Source organism: Cebidichthys violaceus, unplaced genomic scaffold (assembly GCF_023349555.1).
Source record: "Cebidichthys violaceus isolate CVI_PGR_0920_01 unplaced genomic scaffold, fCebVio1.0.p SCAF_8, whole genome shotgun sequence".
NCBI lineage: Eukaryota > Metazoa > Chordata > Actinopteri > Perciformes > Stichaeidae > Cebidichthys > Cebidichthys violaceus.
The window spans coordinates 11,857,675-11,874,502 of NW_027176964.1; the positions used below are offsets into that span (position 1 = coordinate 11,857,675).

General features: G+C 39.6%; 1 protein-coding gene across 1 annotated transcript; it reads left to right on the plus strand.

Annotated features, from left to right (window-relative positions):
* The first annotated feature begins 1,516 nt into the window (after positions 1–1,516).
* Positions 1,517–16,705, plus strand: lrrcc1 (leucine rich repeat and coiled-coil centrosomal protein 1). The gene is made up of 19 exons (XM_068701698.1): positions 1,517–1,831; positions 2,385–2,590; positions 2,729–2,794; positions 2,908–3,075; positions 4,565–4,734; positions 5,313–5,504; positions 6,006–6,205; positions 6,962–7,136; positions 8,008–8,156; positions 8,914–9,118; positions 9,435–9,574; positions 10,266–10,467; positions 11,072–11,257; positions 12,229–12,403; positions 12,899–13,062; positions 13,349–13,557; positions 13,815–13,952; positions 14,376–14,511; positions 16,424–16,705. The coding sequence occupies exons 1-19, from the start codon at positions 1,788–1,790 to the stop codon at positions 16,532–16,534; spliced, it is 3,036 nt and encodes a 1,011-aa protein (XP_068557799.1). The 5' UTR covers positions 1,517–1,787; the 3' UTR covers positions 16,535–16,705.
* The last annotated feature ends 123 nt before the right edge of the window (positions 16,706–16,828 follow it).

Sequence of the window (16,828 nt, forward strand, 5' to 3'; positions counted from 1 at the left end):
GTGCTTAAAAAGAATCAAGAATGAAGATGTGAAAAAGTGGAAGCAAAACCATATGTCCTTTATTTTTTTTCAAGATGAGTAAACACAAAGAAACAATGTCAGTTAAACACAGGGAGTGAAGGGAGCAGACACAAAAACATAGTTATGATGTGTGAGTGATTAACAACATGGGGCTGAAATTACCAAATTTTATAATAATTATTAATGCTGTAAAACTCAAAATGTATATGGTTTACATAACGGAGAGTTAATGTTTGTGTATTTACTCCTCCAGGAATGTAGTCACATATTTGATAAAACATGCTTATTGTATGTTGTAAGTTTTTTATCATCTCACGGTTTATTTAGTAGCTTCTTCATCTGCTTCAGAAGATCATGTGATATGATTGAAAGCTCCAGAACAGCCAGTTTCCTGCTGTTTCCTAATTGAAAAAGGAACTTTGAAGCTCAATGTTTAAGCAAACGTAAAGGAAAATTACTTTTTGTAATGTGCATAGAGAAAAAATAGAAATTAGACAGTTAGCAATTCCATGACAACTAAAGAACAGCCTCCAAAACAGCCTTTATTACAATGTTACATTAAATTAGTATGAAAACAAACACGCTACTGATTTTATATGAAGATCAATTTACTCATGATGAGGATTACTACACGCTTTTGTGAAAACTTGTGTTGCATTATGGGACATTTTGGCATTATTGGAGCTTGTCTCACACTAGTTACTAAAAATCAGGATATCTCAGCCTCTGGTGATCTGATTTTGATCATTCCACTTATCCTTTCGCATCTGTCTTGAGCAACTTCTAAATACAATTTCTGGCATTCTTATTAATGGGTCGAAAATCATAAGCTGGATGACTTCTTCCAGGTGGTATAACCTCTGTAAAAAAACTGTATAAAAACATATAACTGAGTAACTAAGCTATGCTACACATACAAATTATTCACAGTGTTGTTTGTACACTGTCCACAGGGTACACCCAGTGGTGGGAAGTAACAAGTAGGACAATTTACTATGTTTTGTTACTTTATTTCTACTCCACTACATCTCAGAGTAAAACATTGTACTTTTTACAAAACTGCATTTGTTTTTTAAATTAGATACTATTTATTTCACAGATATAGATTATTATTAAAAAATATCATCATCAAATAAACTATGATATATTATTATAGATTAAGCTACCCAGCGGTATGTAAAGGAGGCTAACTAGACGCATCACTATAATCCAGTCATATAGGTCAATATATGATTATGAAATGAGCCATTCTGCATAATGAGTACTTTTACTTCTAGTAGGCCTACTTTGAGTATATTTTGATGCTAATACTTTTGTGTACTTTTAGCTAAATATAGTTTTGATTGCGGGACTTTTACTTGCAACAGAGTATGTTTCTACACTGTGGTATTAGTACTTATCTGAGTTATTCTTCCTTCACTGGATATGACGCCTCTGAACACAGATGTCCCGGATGTTACCGTTGACTACGTCATATAAACAGGAAGTACAATGCTAAAAGCGGTTATTTCAATTATCTGACAGTAAAAGAGGCTCAAAACAATAAAAACAAACTTTTTAACGAACGTACGAATCCTGCTTTGGCAGCTAGAAAACACGACACAGCGCTTGTTGGCTGTTTCAGCTTCCGTAACTGTGCTTTGTAAATGTTAACCTCCTGAGCTAGGTCGCTAGTAAACTTTTGCTAGGATGCTAGGTTAACTTAGCCTTAACGGTTACACAGTCTACATTACAAACGTGTAATTAACTGGCTGCATGACGTCGTTATGGGAGAGAAGGAGCTGAGTCTTATTGACAAGAATATAACAAGGTAACGTCATTGTTTTTGTTTATTTTATTTACTGAACACGTGTGCCCCGAGTTGTATGAAACGTTGAATTCCTTAAAGTTGCCTTCAATCCATTAGTAAAAGTGCAGAAGTAGTATCCGCAGCATTTACTTAAAATACTTGACATTCACACAGTTCATGTCCACATTAAGTTCACAACCGGTAAGAGGGAAGTAGATTTTTCTTCATCTTAGAGGCTCACAATCTCAAGATTTTGGGAACTATTGCCACAACGTTTTAGAACTGAAACAATTAACGTTAGGCAATCGACAGAAGGTTAATTAGCAACAATTTTGGTAATTGGTCATCATATCAGACATTAAATCAAACAAAAATGCAAGCTATTTACTAGCTTCTTTTCTTGTTAAATGTGACAATAGGATGCTTTACTGGATTATTTATAAGATATACTGAATGTCTTTTGTTGATGTTACCTTGATTTTTTTACACTTTTTAAATAGGTCTGGGAACAAAACTTACCTTTTTTTTCCTTCCATGGTGAATCTGTCGTTTCACCTTGTTGCTTTCTGTCTAGTTTGCTGGACGTCCCCCTGAGTCCCACTGTAACATCACTCAATCTGCACTGCAATCACATCCCCGGGATCGAGGGCCTGACCTCCGCTTGGCACCTACGGCACTTGGACCTTTCCTCCAATTGCATTTCTAAGATTGAGGGTCTAAATTCCCTCACTTTCTTGAGGACTTTAAATTTATCCTGTAACTTAATCACCAAGGTTGAAGGTGAGGTCTTTTGTCACCGTTTAACTCTGACGATAAATGTTTCAGCTTTGTGGGTGTTCTCCAAGTAATAATTCTTCATTACAGACTCTTTGAGCTGTGAAATCACTCAGTTGTTAATGTCCCCTCCCTTTACCTCAGGACTGAATGGCCTTGTGAACTTAACAAGACTAAACTTGTCCTACAATCAGATAAACAACCTCACTGGTGAGTTGAACACTGACTGACCATTCTTGTGTCATCATTTCTCTACGCTCAAATATAAACATGAACAAGTGACTGACGTGTCAATACTGTTGATTCCTGATGTCTTTTTTTAGGCTTGTTGTATCTTCATGGCACCGAATACAAGCTGATGCACCTCAGTCTTCATAGCAACGATCTGGACAACATCGATCACCTCTTGCAGTGCCTGCTTGGATTGCAAAGTTTAAGAGAGCTCACTTTGAGCCAGGATGGCAGAGACAACACTGTGTGTAGGTCACCAGGTAAGATGTAACCAGTGGTTGGACTGTAATATTACTGTAATGTTACCTGTAGATAACTTCCAGGAGTATATATATCCATATATGCCCATCCTCATGTACAGCCTACATACCTATGTGTACTTCTACTTCAATTTGTCAGTAATTTTCTTATTTTCCTTTCTTACACATGCTCATCCCACACTATTAAATCCAAAAATATATACATTAGAACCAAGCAAGCTTACATTTCTGTTAATTCCATCAAGAATGGGAAAAGAGCATGAAAGTGGAGTCATACAAAATATCAGTTATGGGTTATACATTTGATTAATTTATTCAAAATTTGACAGAATTTGTCTTTTTGGATCCTCAAACAAAAAGTCAACCTTTCGATTTTTTTTATATTTTACTCACAAAAAAAAGCATGCAACAAGGTTGTAGTTGTTTGTTTGGAGGGATGTATTTCCAATTTTTGAAGACGTCTATCCCTGAATATGCTTATTGTAAGTTCCTCTGTACAAAAGCAGCTGCAACTCCAATGTAATATATTGGCATAAGATTGACAGCCCTGCATATAACCTTACCAAATAATGCTCAGTTATTGTTGAACACATACTTATTCAACTTTATGGTCCTTTTGGAGGCTTTATATTTTCCAACTTTGTTCACCACATTTCTGTTAAAGAGGGTAGACTAAATAATAGAAACACCTCTCAATTCAGCAGCACCACAGACACCAGAACCAAAATTCTTTAAAACAGTTTGAACGATATAATCATCATAAAGGTAGAATTTATTAAGGTGTAACGATTAAACTGCCAACTGAGTTTATAGGTCAGATTTATGTGCTATAAACGGCTGACTTTTTTTCTTCTCTCTCTCTCCCTCGCTCGCTCGCTCGTCTTTGATGCATCTCTCACTAATCCAGAAGATAATTGTTAGATTTTGCAGAATAACTGACTCCTAACTCTCCTTATACTGTCAATAATGAAAATCAGTGGTAGTTGACAGCTACAAATAGTAATGACTGGTATATTTATCTCTTTATACATCCTATGTCAGTTTCTTTTCATAATTGTATTGACTGAATTCATATGAATGTAAAATCTTTGCAGTGTTTTACTTTTAAGTTATGCTGTGCAGCCATTATCCATATCTCCCAGTTCATGATTAATTCACAGCAGTAGCTGTTGAGAGCAGGTATTTAAATCCATGAGGACACACTTTAATTATTCTTACAACCTTTGCTGTCAATATTTGAAGTTACACGTATAGTGGTCAGTTCTCATTGGGTGAGCTGCATCAATAGTGCATGTGAGGACAGTACACACAGAGGAGAAGTTAATCATTAAGATATAGATTATTTGATGTTGTGCAACATAACCACCCTAACACCTGATGCTTTAGCCAAGCCATAAAGCACTAATGTGACAAATATATATAATGGAGTTCATCTTGCAGCTCTTGCCTCATCAGGTTTTTTAATGTATGTGTGTCTGTCTTGCTGCAGGTTACAGAGAGATTGTTATTCAGTCGTTGCCACAGATCTCTGCTCTGGATGGTCTGGACCGGCTGGGAAATCCATCATCCCATCTAGGTCTAGGGAGTCCCTGTGATATCCCCGGTCTGGAGGACTATGTGGACCTCCTGCTGTCCTCGGATACTAGTCACAATGAAGCGGTAAGTTGTGATGCCATACCACCATTAGTAGCCTTATATTTATACGCTTATATTTCATTATAATTACATTATTCAAGTTAAATTTATTTAACCAGGAAGAATTTTGAAACACACACCTGGCCAACATGGCAGCATAGAAATGGCAACACATAGTCCCAGAAGAACACACACCATTAATTTACAACATTTATATGTAGCACAAAAAAACGGACAGAATTTTTGAAAATTCATATACACATGCATGAAATGATCTTCCACTGCCGAGACTTTCCCAAAATGTTAACAGAAAAAAAGTCAGTATTGTATACTGAAAGTGTTTGGGAGACTTCTTTAACTAGGACACCTTGATGTGAAGTGATGGTGCTGATCATTGAGCCACTGTGGCATCATATAACCAAAGTAGTGCTTGTAAATAGCAGATTCCCAGTAGTCACTGAATGGCTGGAATATTGTGTAATTTAGTGGATTTATACCAAGAAGTTAGGGAATCTGATCTCTTACCAATAAGTTGCTTATTGAAAGTAACATTTTACATTCATTGCTCCTGAAAGCACATTTAAGTTTCAGTTTCTATGCAGGTTCGAGAAGATGTCACTCTCACCACACCCCGCATTGATGAGGTGCTGACCCAGTTTCGTCAGCGGATTGCCTCCGAAGCGATCACAGATCCGGTTGTACAGGTTCGCTCCGCTATGGCCAATCCAGCAGACCCAGTTAATGAACAACGCATCAGGAAACTGGAGCACCAGATGTCCCAGCTCATCCAGAAGGTGCTTATTTAACACTGCTGAAAGCCATTAAGTCAATGATTAAGAAGTATTTGTGTGAGGTATACAGCAGGTGAGAGTGGGTGAAAAAAAGTCATTGATGGATTATATTTAGATTAAAAAAACAGCAGTAGTTAGCTTGTATAGGTAATGGTCCTCTTTTACAAAATAGGTTATAAATCACATATGATATTAGAAACTGGAGTATTTCAGGCTTTTTCCCTAAAGATGCCTTTGGGATCTGCCTAATTTGTCAGTTCTAGATTAAGAAGTCATGGTTTCCAGGCAGCAGCCCAGCTTTGATACCACAGTTATATTTCCTTTACCTTTTAGTGTGAAGTTTTTATGTTTGAATTGGATTCACAAGTTGTTTTTTCTAAGTGTTACTATTCATGATGCTGCTATGTCTATCAAATATATCCTATGTTTATTTATAATTTAGTTTGTATTTATCCAAACAGGTAGTTGTCACATATTTTGAGTATTTCTGCGATTTTTAACCAGGCCCCTGTCGATGACAAATCCAGTAGCCCTACTCATTCTGTGGCAACGGTACGGAAAGCCAAGAGGGACACCGACCGCACGTCAGAGAGTGACTGTGACAGCGGGAAGGAAAACAAGAGGCGCACCAGGATCCCCAAACATCGTAACAGCATATCATCGAGGACGACCCCCAAGAAGATCAAGGGCCGGAGATCAGACAGGTGATTTTACACCTAAATATCTCTGCACAAAGAAGATGTTTCAGGTTAACGACTTTGTAATGAGAATAATTTGTTTTGCCGTCATATTAACGTGTGTTTTCCCTGATTTTGTTATAGTAGCTAAATGCCACCCACACGAAGCCTAAAATTCATCAAAACTCTCTGTTAATGTTTTAAACTCAACCGTGTGAAGACATTTAAGCTCTATTGGACTCAAGGAGTGTACCTGTGAGTAACGATAACCATACACACTTCGCTGACACACAGGTATTTATGATGGTGTAATTGACAACGCCTGCATTCATGATAATCAAACACAATATACAGCAATGAGAATTTCCATTTTGAACAGCACGCATCAACATAATATCAGGTATCTTGAAGATAAAGGAAACCCTTTTATGTCTCAGCTGGAAGGCAGCGATACGTTTTCTTCTCTGAGCGAACTTCCATCTGAGTCCCATGATTAACGATCGTGCTTCAGTGGTCTACCCCCTCATCTTACTTCATCAGCCACTGATGACGTGTTCACGATTTAGTAATTTAACTTAAGTAAGCTCCCAACTGTCCTCATCAGAAGCAAGGTGATTTTGAAATATTAGCTCCAAATTCAATTCAAAGTTGTTCAAACTTTGCTTACCTATAATAGTGAGCAAGTTGTCTGCTTTGACCTTTATTGAACCAGACTTAAGCTTGAGGGCTGTTGTATATCAATTTTACAGCTTGTTCAATACTTGTGATTTGTTTTATGTGCAGTGATCAGGAGAATCATAAACAGAGGACTTCAAAGTCTGCTGAGGGGCACAGGAGGCCGGCTGGCAGCCTAGGGGGTACAGCCTCAGCGGGGCTGATGAGGAGAGGACCTGTGAGAGCTGCTGAGGCCTCAGGCCACATGAAAACCAAGTCCACTGAGGAGGAGGAAACCTACAGGGTACGACATGGATGGAACAGCTTGAATGTAATGTAATATGTCTTTCTACAAGAGGAGCATAGACATCCTCCAGGTGTTTGTACTCGTATCTCTGTTAAAGCATACTTTATTTTTATTTTACACAAAACAACATGCACATACAGGAACAGAATAATAGATACCCATAAAACGAAGACAATAACAAACAACATCAACATTTTCCATTAGACTTTTTGCTCATTCTGAGAAACTCTAGTCAATAACCTTAAAAAACAGACTTAAACTACGTCCCAGTCAAGTCAAATGTATTTGTATAGTACATCTCATACAATATTAGCTCACTGTGCTTCACACACAACAAATATGAAGAAAATAAAATAGGACATGAATACATATTCAGTTACGTACATCCCCTGCCCAACCACCAATCATAAACATACACACCTATACATACTGCTGTGACATTGTCAGACTCATGTTAGACAATGTTATTTAGAAAGAAATGATCAGCTTTTCTTTTTATGATGTTGCCTACATTACCCACAATGCAACTCGACTGCGAATAATTTGGGTGTGTTATGGTAGTAGCGGCTAATGTAGCCTTGAGTTGCTAGCCTCATGCAGAGATGCTGAGCGGTCTACAGAGGTCTGATAAACTCTCCTCTTTCTAACTCCACAACTCCCATTTTTTTAAGTTAGATCACGTTAGGCAATTTATCTGATTTCACTCGGCTCAATGTTTTAAACACGTGCAGTGGTACACCCTAAGACCTGTAAACAGACTTTGATGTGTAAAATCGGTGGAATTACAGGAATTTACTGATACTTGAACCCTTTGAAACAGTCAATGTTATATTATTCATGCCTTATTCAGCATTTGTGCATGTGCTAGGCTATTGTGGAAGAGCGTGACCAGGAAAGGGAGAGGCGTTGGAAGGCTGAGCAAGCTGTGAGGAAACTAACAGAGGATCGAAAGTGCCTGCAGACAAAGGTCAGCGAGGAGAAAGACCTACAGAGCATGGCCCTGCACACCACCGACAGGTAAGAGGAAAACCGGCTGGATGCACACAAACTGCCACATGAATCTGTGCAGCAGCTCTAAAGCAGATATCATGAGTAAAAGGGATAATTGGACTTGTCTCTGTGGATTTTAGTTGTCAACTGCATAATGGATTTTCATCCATTTCAGCACTTTTCATCTTTTGTATTGGCTCTCCTGAGATCAGGGCGCGCTGCCTGTCTCATTCTTGAACAATGAGTATCCATCCCACCATTAAAAATCCTCACTATCTTTGTCCTGTAGCCTCTCAGAAAATCAAGCACACATTTTGGCTCCATTACTACAAAACCCTAAAGTAGGCCTGCAGTTGCCTTCGATGTTAAAGCTATTAGTATAAACATCATTAACCTACGCACCCAAACCTGTACTCCTATATGTGAGACCGTTTGACACTGCACACACAGAGCCAGGAGTAAGTATTATAAGCATCAAACCTGCTGAGATAAATCTGCATTATGGTTGTAATTAGCAGCTTGGTGACGGGCATATGTCGGCTGCATTACATGAATCAATCTTAACTGTCACTGTGTAATGACACTGAACACGGCAGCGACTGTTGACTCCCTCACTCATCAGGCTTACAGTGAAATGACTCACCAGGGCTAATTAAAGAGGGGCAACTATAGGTGGTCGTACAGTTTTTATAGGTTGTACAGTGTGTTTCCTGAATTCTCCATGTATGTTCTGTCATTCAGGGTATTACTCCTGCTGCTCTTATCATGCGTTCTACCCACACAGACTGAAAGAATTGTTGCTAAAGGAGCGATCGGGTCGCTCTGAACTGCAGACTCGTGTTGAGGAGCTGGAGGGGAGGTGTCGGTCCCTAACCCAGCAGCTGGAACAGGCCCGCAGCAGTGAAGAACAACACAAGACTGCACTGCGCATACTGGAGGAAAGCATCTCCCATGGAGAGGCACTCAGGGCTCGCCAGCAGGCTGAGGAGGTACAGTAGTTGGCTTATTATACCCTAGAACTCTTGTATCACCGTTGTGATACAGATAGTGTTCATTCAGTCAGGAAATCAGAGCTATTTAGAGTCATACACATATGAAAATGTCATGCTGTTTCTGTTACCTACAACTGAGCATGTTAACTCCCAATGTCACTATTATTTTTAATTAAACCAACGTAGTAGTTCAGTGATCTCTCCTGCAGAGGGAATGTATGCAGCCAGATGAAAGCGTTCAGCAGAGAGAGTGCATTCAGCTCTGACACTATCTAATAAAACATGGTTTAAAACATGTGCCGACCTTCCTCAGATGAAGCGGCACCAGGAGCTGGAGAACAAGGCAGCGGCTCTGAAGAGAGAGTCGGACATCCAGAGAGCCTCGGTGCGTCAGTACAAAGACAAAATGCAGCAGCTGCATGAACTGCTGGCATCCAGGGAACAAGAGCACAGGTACACCTGCAGGGTTTTATTCTGGATCACTGGTAGGGGTGTGGGTATGAAATTCCTTCTTTCTGTTGCTCTCCCTCCACTGCAACAAAAAAACACTGGCCAGGTAGTGCAAAGAGGGAATTTCCTATCAAAAAGGCTGTCTGATTAGCTCAGTCTGCTGCAGTCTCATATTAGTCGCATAGAAACTTTTTAATACAATTTTTACAAAACTTGATTTTGTCCCAAATCACTTACATTGCTTTAGGGGAGATCTTTTAATGATAGAGGTACGAACAGGAGGACTATTGTTATAATACAGACTACTGAACCTATCCTCTAAGATTTGAAAAACTAAGTTTATATTTAATATTGATAACTACTTTCTATTTGTAGCAAAATGACTTCATCTACTGGATCTAAATTAAAGATAAAATAATGACCTTTAAATATTTACTCGTGGATATTGATCTCATGCCACGTGGCAGCCCGTCAGACACATTTATCATTTATACTCTACTGCAAAATGTTTAAATTTGAGTCCTCAACTTACTGGATTTATTTTGAATCTTTTTTTAATTTATTTTAAATATACAGTTGGAATTTCATGTTATGACCCACATATCTCCATTTGCATGCCATCCTATGTGTGTTAAGGCCTCAGCAGCCTTCAGAACAGCTCAGTGTACCATGCTTGTTTTGTATTGTTTCACAGAAAACAGCTGGATTTGCGGTTGCAGCCTGGCGGGGCAGATTTCAGAGAGGCTGTGGCGAAAGAAGTTGCGTCAGTGGAACAGAGACACGGCCACAAGGAGGCGGAGCTGCAGGAGAAACTGGCAGAGGGCAGGAAACAGTACGCTGCTCTGGAAGACGAGTTCCGCATGGCGCTAACCATCGAGGCTGCTCGCTTCTCTGAGGTCTGATTAGAGATGGAGTCATGCCATACAGGTGGCCTGTAATCACTGAAGTGTTGTCTTAAATTTGACTCTACATTCTCTGTACAGTTAAGGTGATGAAATATTACTGTGTCCGGTAAAAAGTGAAATGATTGACCTGGAATTGACCCCAATCTAGATAGATTTACTGTTAATGTGAAAGCTGAGATTGAATTAGGGTCGTCTGACTCTGGACAAGTAGGCTGTAATTGACACAGAAAGAACGTTATACAAAAGGATTGGATTTGAATCAATCTTCTCTTTATGGTTACAGAATTAATTAATTAATTCGGCACAAAATGTAATCCTCTCTTAATTGCTGCTACTCACGCAATTTTCTACTGAAAGGCTTCAACCTTTGACCTTTCAGAAAAGTCTGAATAAGATGCAGATTGTGAGTCGAACGCTGGGTAATGGAAACCTTTTTAAAAAATAGCTTTCTTTAGATACATACCTCAGAATGTATGTATGTATGTCAGAATGTGACATTGATTGATCACATTGTCAAGTCAGGTAATGGTCCAATCAAAGTGCTTCACTCTGTTCAACTCTCGTTCGATTCCACGTCCTCGCTCTGCTTCTGCAGGTGAAGGAGGCTTGTGATCAGATGACTGCAGAGCTGTTGGGGCTCAAGGCAAGCCTCGCCCAGACCCAGCAGAGGGAGAAGAAATCGGGTTCCCTGGTGCAGGAGCTCACCGCCATGGTCAAAGAACAGAAGACACGCATCACTGATCTTATCAAAGCCAAGAGAGATGCTGTCACTGATCTAAAGGTACAGCATTAAAGTAAAAGAGTGAGATCTGACTGACTTATTTAGAATAAATTCTCTAATCAGGAGGGAAAAATCACATTATATATCAGCAGTGTTGGGTGAGCTGCTTGTAAAATATAGTGAGCTAAGCTACCAGTAACTGCATTAAATGAAGCTTCACTACACTGAAACTACTTCCTCTAGAAATTTTGCAAGCTAAGCTGCAGCAACATGGCAAAAATAGTTTAACTACATCAAAGCTATTTTTGCTCTTTACATTGAATGTACAATCATGCACCTTACTACAATAGAATATACAGCTGCCTTGTACTTATATACAGGTACTACTTTGTCTGTAGCATATTAATATAATTAAACGGTGAATGTGCAACTCCCTCTGTATCAATTCCTCCCTGTTCTCACCCTCTGCCACCTTTTCATGAAGTAAACACAAGCTTGCTTGTCTGTATTTCCTGCAGCAGAGACGTTGTAGGCATCAGTATCAAGGATTGGTACGCAATGTCATCATCGCTGTTTATTTGTCCCAGTCCACCCCTGCTGTCAGCTATACATACACATACTGATCCCCTAGCAGCTTTATTTGAGACCGCAGGAGAAAACTCTGCCGTGCTTGAGCTTTCAGAAATGCTCGGGGGGGGGGGGAATTAAATCGATTTAATTCAGAAAACGGCGACACTCGCACCACTTTGTTGAGAAATGTTATTCAAATAGTAACGCCACTACATGTAGCACCTCTACTGTCCAACACTGTATACAACATACAATGGAGATAAGCAGTTCTGGGCATCAGTCTTATTGTTCAGCCTGAGCCTTCAGGAGACTTTTAAGACCTCATGAATGCTGAAAGGTCCAGCTGCCTTTCCATCTGTCAGCCTTGACAGATGGCTGTTGATCATTAATACTCTCTGTCTCTCTCTCTCTCTATGTCTCTGTCTCTCTGTCTGTCTGTCTGTTTTCTGTCCCTCTGCCAGAACCGTCTGCATTCCTTGGAAACAGAGGTGGGGCAGGACCGGCGTCTCGGTCTGCAGCTCGAGTTGCTCAAGAAGGACAAGGCTCGACTGTTGTCTCAGCTGACAGCTCAGGAGTCGGTGATTGATGGCCTCAGGGCAGAGAGGAGGATCTGGGGCCAGGAGCTCGCTCAACAAGGTGGGAGGCGACCAGGAGACACATGTTCCCCACTTAGAATGAGCCTTTTAGTGCATGGAACACTTTGACAACTAGTTTTAGTTGCTCACCGGACACTAGTACAGGTTTTCTCTTGAGTCCAGCTCTTTTATATTGGCCAGCAGAGTGAGTCACTCACTTTAGAGTCAGCCTGAAGGAGACATTGGCTGTTTGGCTTAATACTGTATGTGCTAATGTTTTATTTCATCCGTAACAAGTAAAGCCTGTCATCTAGTGGTTATTTGTGAGAAACACACTCAGTAGACCGTAGACCTTCCAAAGAAAAATAAACACAAAATACTTTGTATAAGGTGTTAAACTGCACAAAAACAAGGAAAATAAAGAAAAGGAAAAAGAAATCAAGTAGATAAAAATAGACAAAAGACTAATAGACATTAAAGAGGTAATGTTTGGCATTAAAGTGCTATCATGAGAGACGAGATCCAATTTACAATTTCATGTACTTCTCTTTACAAGGAGCGTCCTTGGCTCAGGATCGTGGTCGCCTGGAGGCGAGGATAGAGGTGCTGAGCGCTGAGCTGGAGACTCAAAAGAAACAGAGCGAGAGGGACAACGATGCCCTAAAAATCAAAACCAAAATCATTGATGACCAGACAGAGACCATCCGCAGACTCAAAGAGGTAGCGGGAAATAAAATGTATCTTTACTTTAACTATTTAACACTTGAAATGATGAAGGCGCTTGTTCAAAATGTACCAAAACATCATTTGATTATTGAAATCAGTATGTCATAAATCATACAAGAACCTATTTCTACTTCAACATTTGTATTTGTGCATTTTAACATGAACATTATTATGTGACTGGTTTATGTGTGTTTATATATTTCTATCGACATGCCTTCTATTTTTATCTTGGAACACACTGAAGCCGTTTGTCTTCCCCCTCCGTCTTCCTGCTGTCTAGACCCTGCAGCAGCGCGATGATCAGATCCGTAGGCTGAGTGAGGAGGCGGTCAAGGCCCAGAAGAGGTTCCAGCAGCAGCTGGAGGAGGAAGCGGCTCAGCAGGCTGAGCTGAGGGAACGGCTGGAGCATATAAGCCTGCGCAAGGAGGAGCTGAAACAGCAGCTGGAGGACAAGGAGGCGGAGCTTGAGGAGATCAAAAGAGTTTACAGGCAAGCATCCCATCACAAGCACACACACAGACATACTAGATATTTAGTATCCACAAACATAGATATACCAGAAAGAAAGTAATTTGGAAGTATTATTTAATAGGAATAACTGATGTTGTACTGTTTAAAGTAAAAACCACTATGGCTCATGACCTGAACCAGCTCCCCCTAACGTCTTCCTGATCAGATCTGTTTCTAATCCATCATCAAGTTGAGTTTCTTTTTTTCTATTACTCCATATCTATTTTCTCTACCAGTGATTCCAGTAAGAAGTGGCAGGTGAAGGCAGACCTGCTGACTCGGCTGGAGAACCAGGTGAAGCGCATGAAGGAAAACTTTGATTCCAAGGAACGTTTGCTGCTGGAAGAAAGAGATAAAGCAACGGAAGCGCACAAGTATGATACAACACATCCGAGCAAAAATCTGCTGTTCTGTTACATTTTGGGCCAATGTGTAGTTATCAAGTCTTAGTTCTAATAGCCCACATAATGGGTTTTTTTTTTTTTTTTTTTAGACTATCATTAAACATGGCTCACCATGGCTCCTCCATCCTTCTCACAAACCCTAAAGGCTAGAAAACTTTGAAGATTCATAATTGTAATAACATATTAGTTATGAAGTCTGGGGTCAAATCCTGATCAGGGTGTATTAGTTCCCCTGACACAGAAGCAGAAGATAAATACATTATTAGTTTATTTTTATGTCAGTGGTTCTCTTCTGGGGCCGTCCACCCTAAAAATGTTATCGAACCAGGGCAGTTAGCGTGACACCCAAGTGTCTTTTATAACATTGTGTTTTATTTCTTGTTTATCTTGCAGAGATGCAGTACAGAAGTTGCACTGTGTGGATGATGCATTTCGTCGACAGCTGGAGTCTGGCCAGATTACCCATCAAGCTGAGCTGCTTCGACTGGCGAATGAGAAGCAGAAACAGATTGAACAAGCCAATCAGAAGGTAAAACATACAGTTAGGTCCATAAATATTTGGACATTGACACAATTTTCATCATTTTGGCTCTGTACACCACCACAATGGATTTGAAATGAAACAATCAAGATGTGCTTTAAGTGCAGACTTTCAGCTTCAATTTGAGGGTATTTACATCCAAATCAGGTGAACGGTGTAGGAATTACAACACATTTTATATGTGGCCCCTCCTTTTTAAAGGGACCAAAAGTAATTGGACAAACTAACATAATCATCAATGTAATTGTCACTTTTAATACTTGGTTGCAAATCCTTTGCAGTCAATGACAGCCTGAAGTCTGGAACCCATAGACATCACCAGACGCTGGATTTCATCCCCGGTGATGATCTGGCAGGCCTCTACTGCAACTGTCTTCAGTTCCTGCTTGTTCTTGGGGCATTTTCCCTTCAGCAAGTGAAATGCATGCTCAATTGGATTCAGGTCAGGTGATTGACTTGGCCATTGCAGAACATTCCACTTCTTTGCCTTAAAAAGCTCTTTGGTTGCTTTCGCAGTATGTTTCGAGTCATTGTCCATCTGCACTGTGAAGCACCGTCCAATGAGTTCTGAAGCATTTGGCTGAATATGAGCAGATAATATTGCCCGAAACACTTCAGAATTCATCCTACTGCTTTTGTCAGCAGTCACATCATCAATAAATACAAGGGAACCAGTTCCATTGGCAGCCATACATGCCCACGCCATAACACTACCTCCACCATGCTTCACTGATGAGGTGGTATGCTTTGGATCATGAGCAGTTCCTTCCCTTCTCCATACTCTTCTCTTCCCATCATTCTGGTACAAGTTGATCTTTGTCTCATCTGTCCATATGATGTTGTTCCAGAACTGTACAGGCTCTTTTAGATGTTTTTTGGCAAACTCTAATCTGGTCTTCCTGTTTTTGAGGCTCACCAATGGTTTACATCTTGTGGTGAACCCTCTGTATTTACTCTGGTGAAGTCTTCTCTTGATTGTTGACTTTGACACAGATACGCCTACCTCCTGGAGAGTGTTCTTGATCTGGCCAACTGTTGTGAAGGGGTTTTTCTTCACCAGGGAAATAATTCTTCTGTCATCCACCACAGTTGTTTTCCGTGGTCTTCCAGGTCTTTTGGTGTTGCTGAGCTCACCAGTGCGTTCTTTCTTTTTAAGAATGTACCAAACAGTTGATTTGGCCACACCTAATGTTTTTGCTATCTCTCTGATAGGTTTGTTTCGATTTGTCAGCCTATTGATAGCTTGCTTCACTGATAGTGACAGCTCTTTGGACTTCATATTGAGAGTTGACAGCAACAGATTCCAAACACAAATACTACACTTGAAATGAACTCTAGACCTTTTATCTGCTCCTTGTCAATGAAATAACGAGGGAATAACACACACCTGGCCATGGAACAGCTGAGCAGCCAATTGTCCAATTACTTTTGGTCCCTTAAAAAGGAGGGGCCACATATAAAATGTGTTGTAATTCCTACACCGTTCACCTGATTTGGATGTAAATACCCTCAAATTAAAGCTGAAAGTCTGCACTTAAAGCACATCTTGATTGTTTCATTCAAAATCCATTGTGGTGGTGTACAGAGCCAAAATGATGAAAATTGTGTCAATGTCCAAATATTTATGGACCTAACTGTACACACTAGGATCGTTTTCTTCCAAGTTGGCAGACAAAAACAGGTGCTTTGTGCTAGTGTGTTCATATGTGACATATATGAACAAAATCCAAGTCTAGCCCTCAACTCTAATGTGGATAGGCATTAATCAGTGTGTGGTAAATACACTAAATACAGTCTTTAATGTTTGATATTGTACAGTAGTGTGATTTGTTTCTAGTGTTCTTTACGATTCAAAAAGGTTCTTATATTTAACTATTGTTAATGTGTGTGTCTTCTTTAGGTGTTTGAAGTGGAGGAGGAGATGCGTCAGCTGTTGGAGGAGACAGAAACCAACAAGAGAATCATGGAAGAGAAGATGAAACGTCTCACAAGTGTACTAAAAGACTTTTAACAAATTAAATGATTTTGCAGCTATTTCAATGTATGAATTTAAACACTGGAGTATAATTAATTATTTTAAATTCATACATTTACCAGTTTTAAAAAAAAATATGTTTTATGTTAAATTATTGTTGTATTTTTGTATATCACGATGTATCTAATAAAAGCTCTCTTAAGCAGATTTCTATGATTTCCCAAAATAATAAAAAACTGATTTTAAAAACGAAAGAATGACAGTAAATCAAATAAGTATTAAGTAAGTTGAAGTAATAGTATTGTTTGAATGTCCGGTTGAAGGGGGTGA

What these genes read in the sequence shown, in the direction of transcription:
- lrrcc1 (XM_068701698.1), top strand. Translation starts at nt 1,788, where the DNA reads ATGGGAGAGAAGGAGCTGAGTCTTATTGACAAGAATATAACAAG. An exon ending in ATTGACAAGAATATAACAAG is followed by an intron (nt 1,832 to 2,384) that starts GTAACGTCATTG and finishes CTTTCTGTCTAG; the next exon opens with TTTGCTGGACGTCCCCCTGA. An exon ending in AAGGGCCGGAGATCAGACAG is followed by an intron (nt 6,206 to 6,961) that starts GTGATTTTACAC and finishes TTTTATGTGCAG; the next exon opens with TGATCAGGAGAATCATAAAC.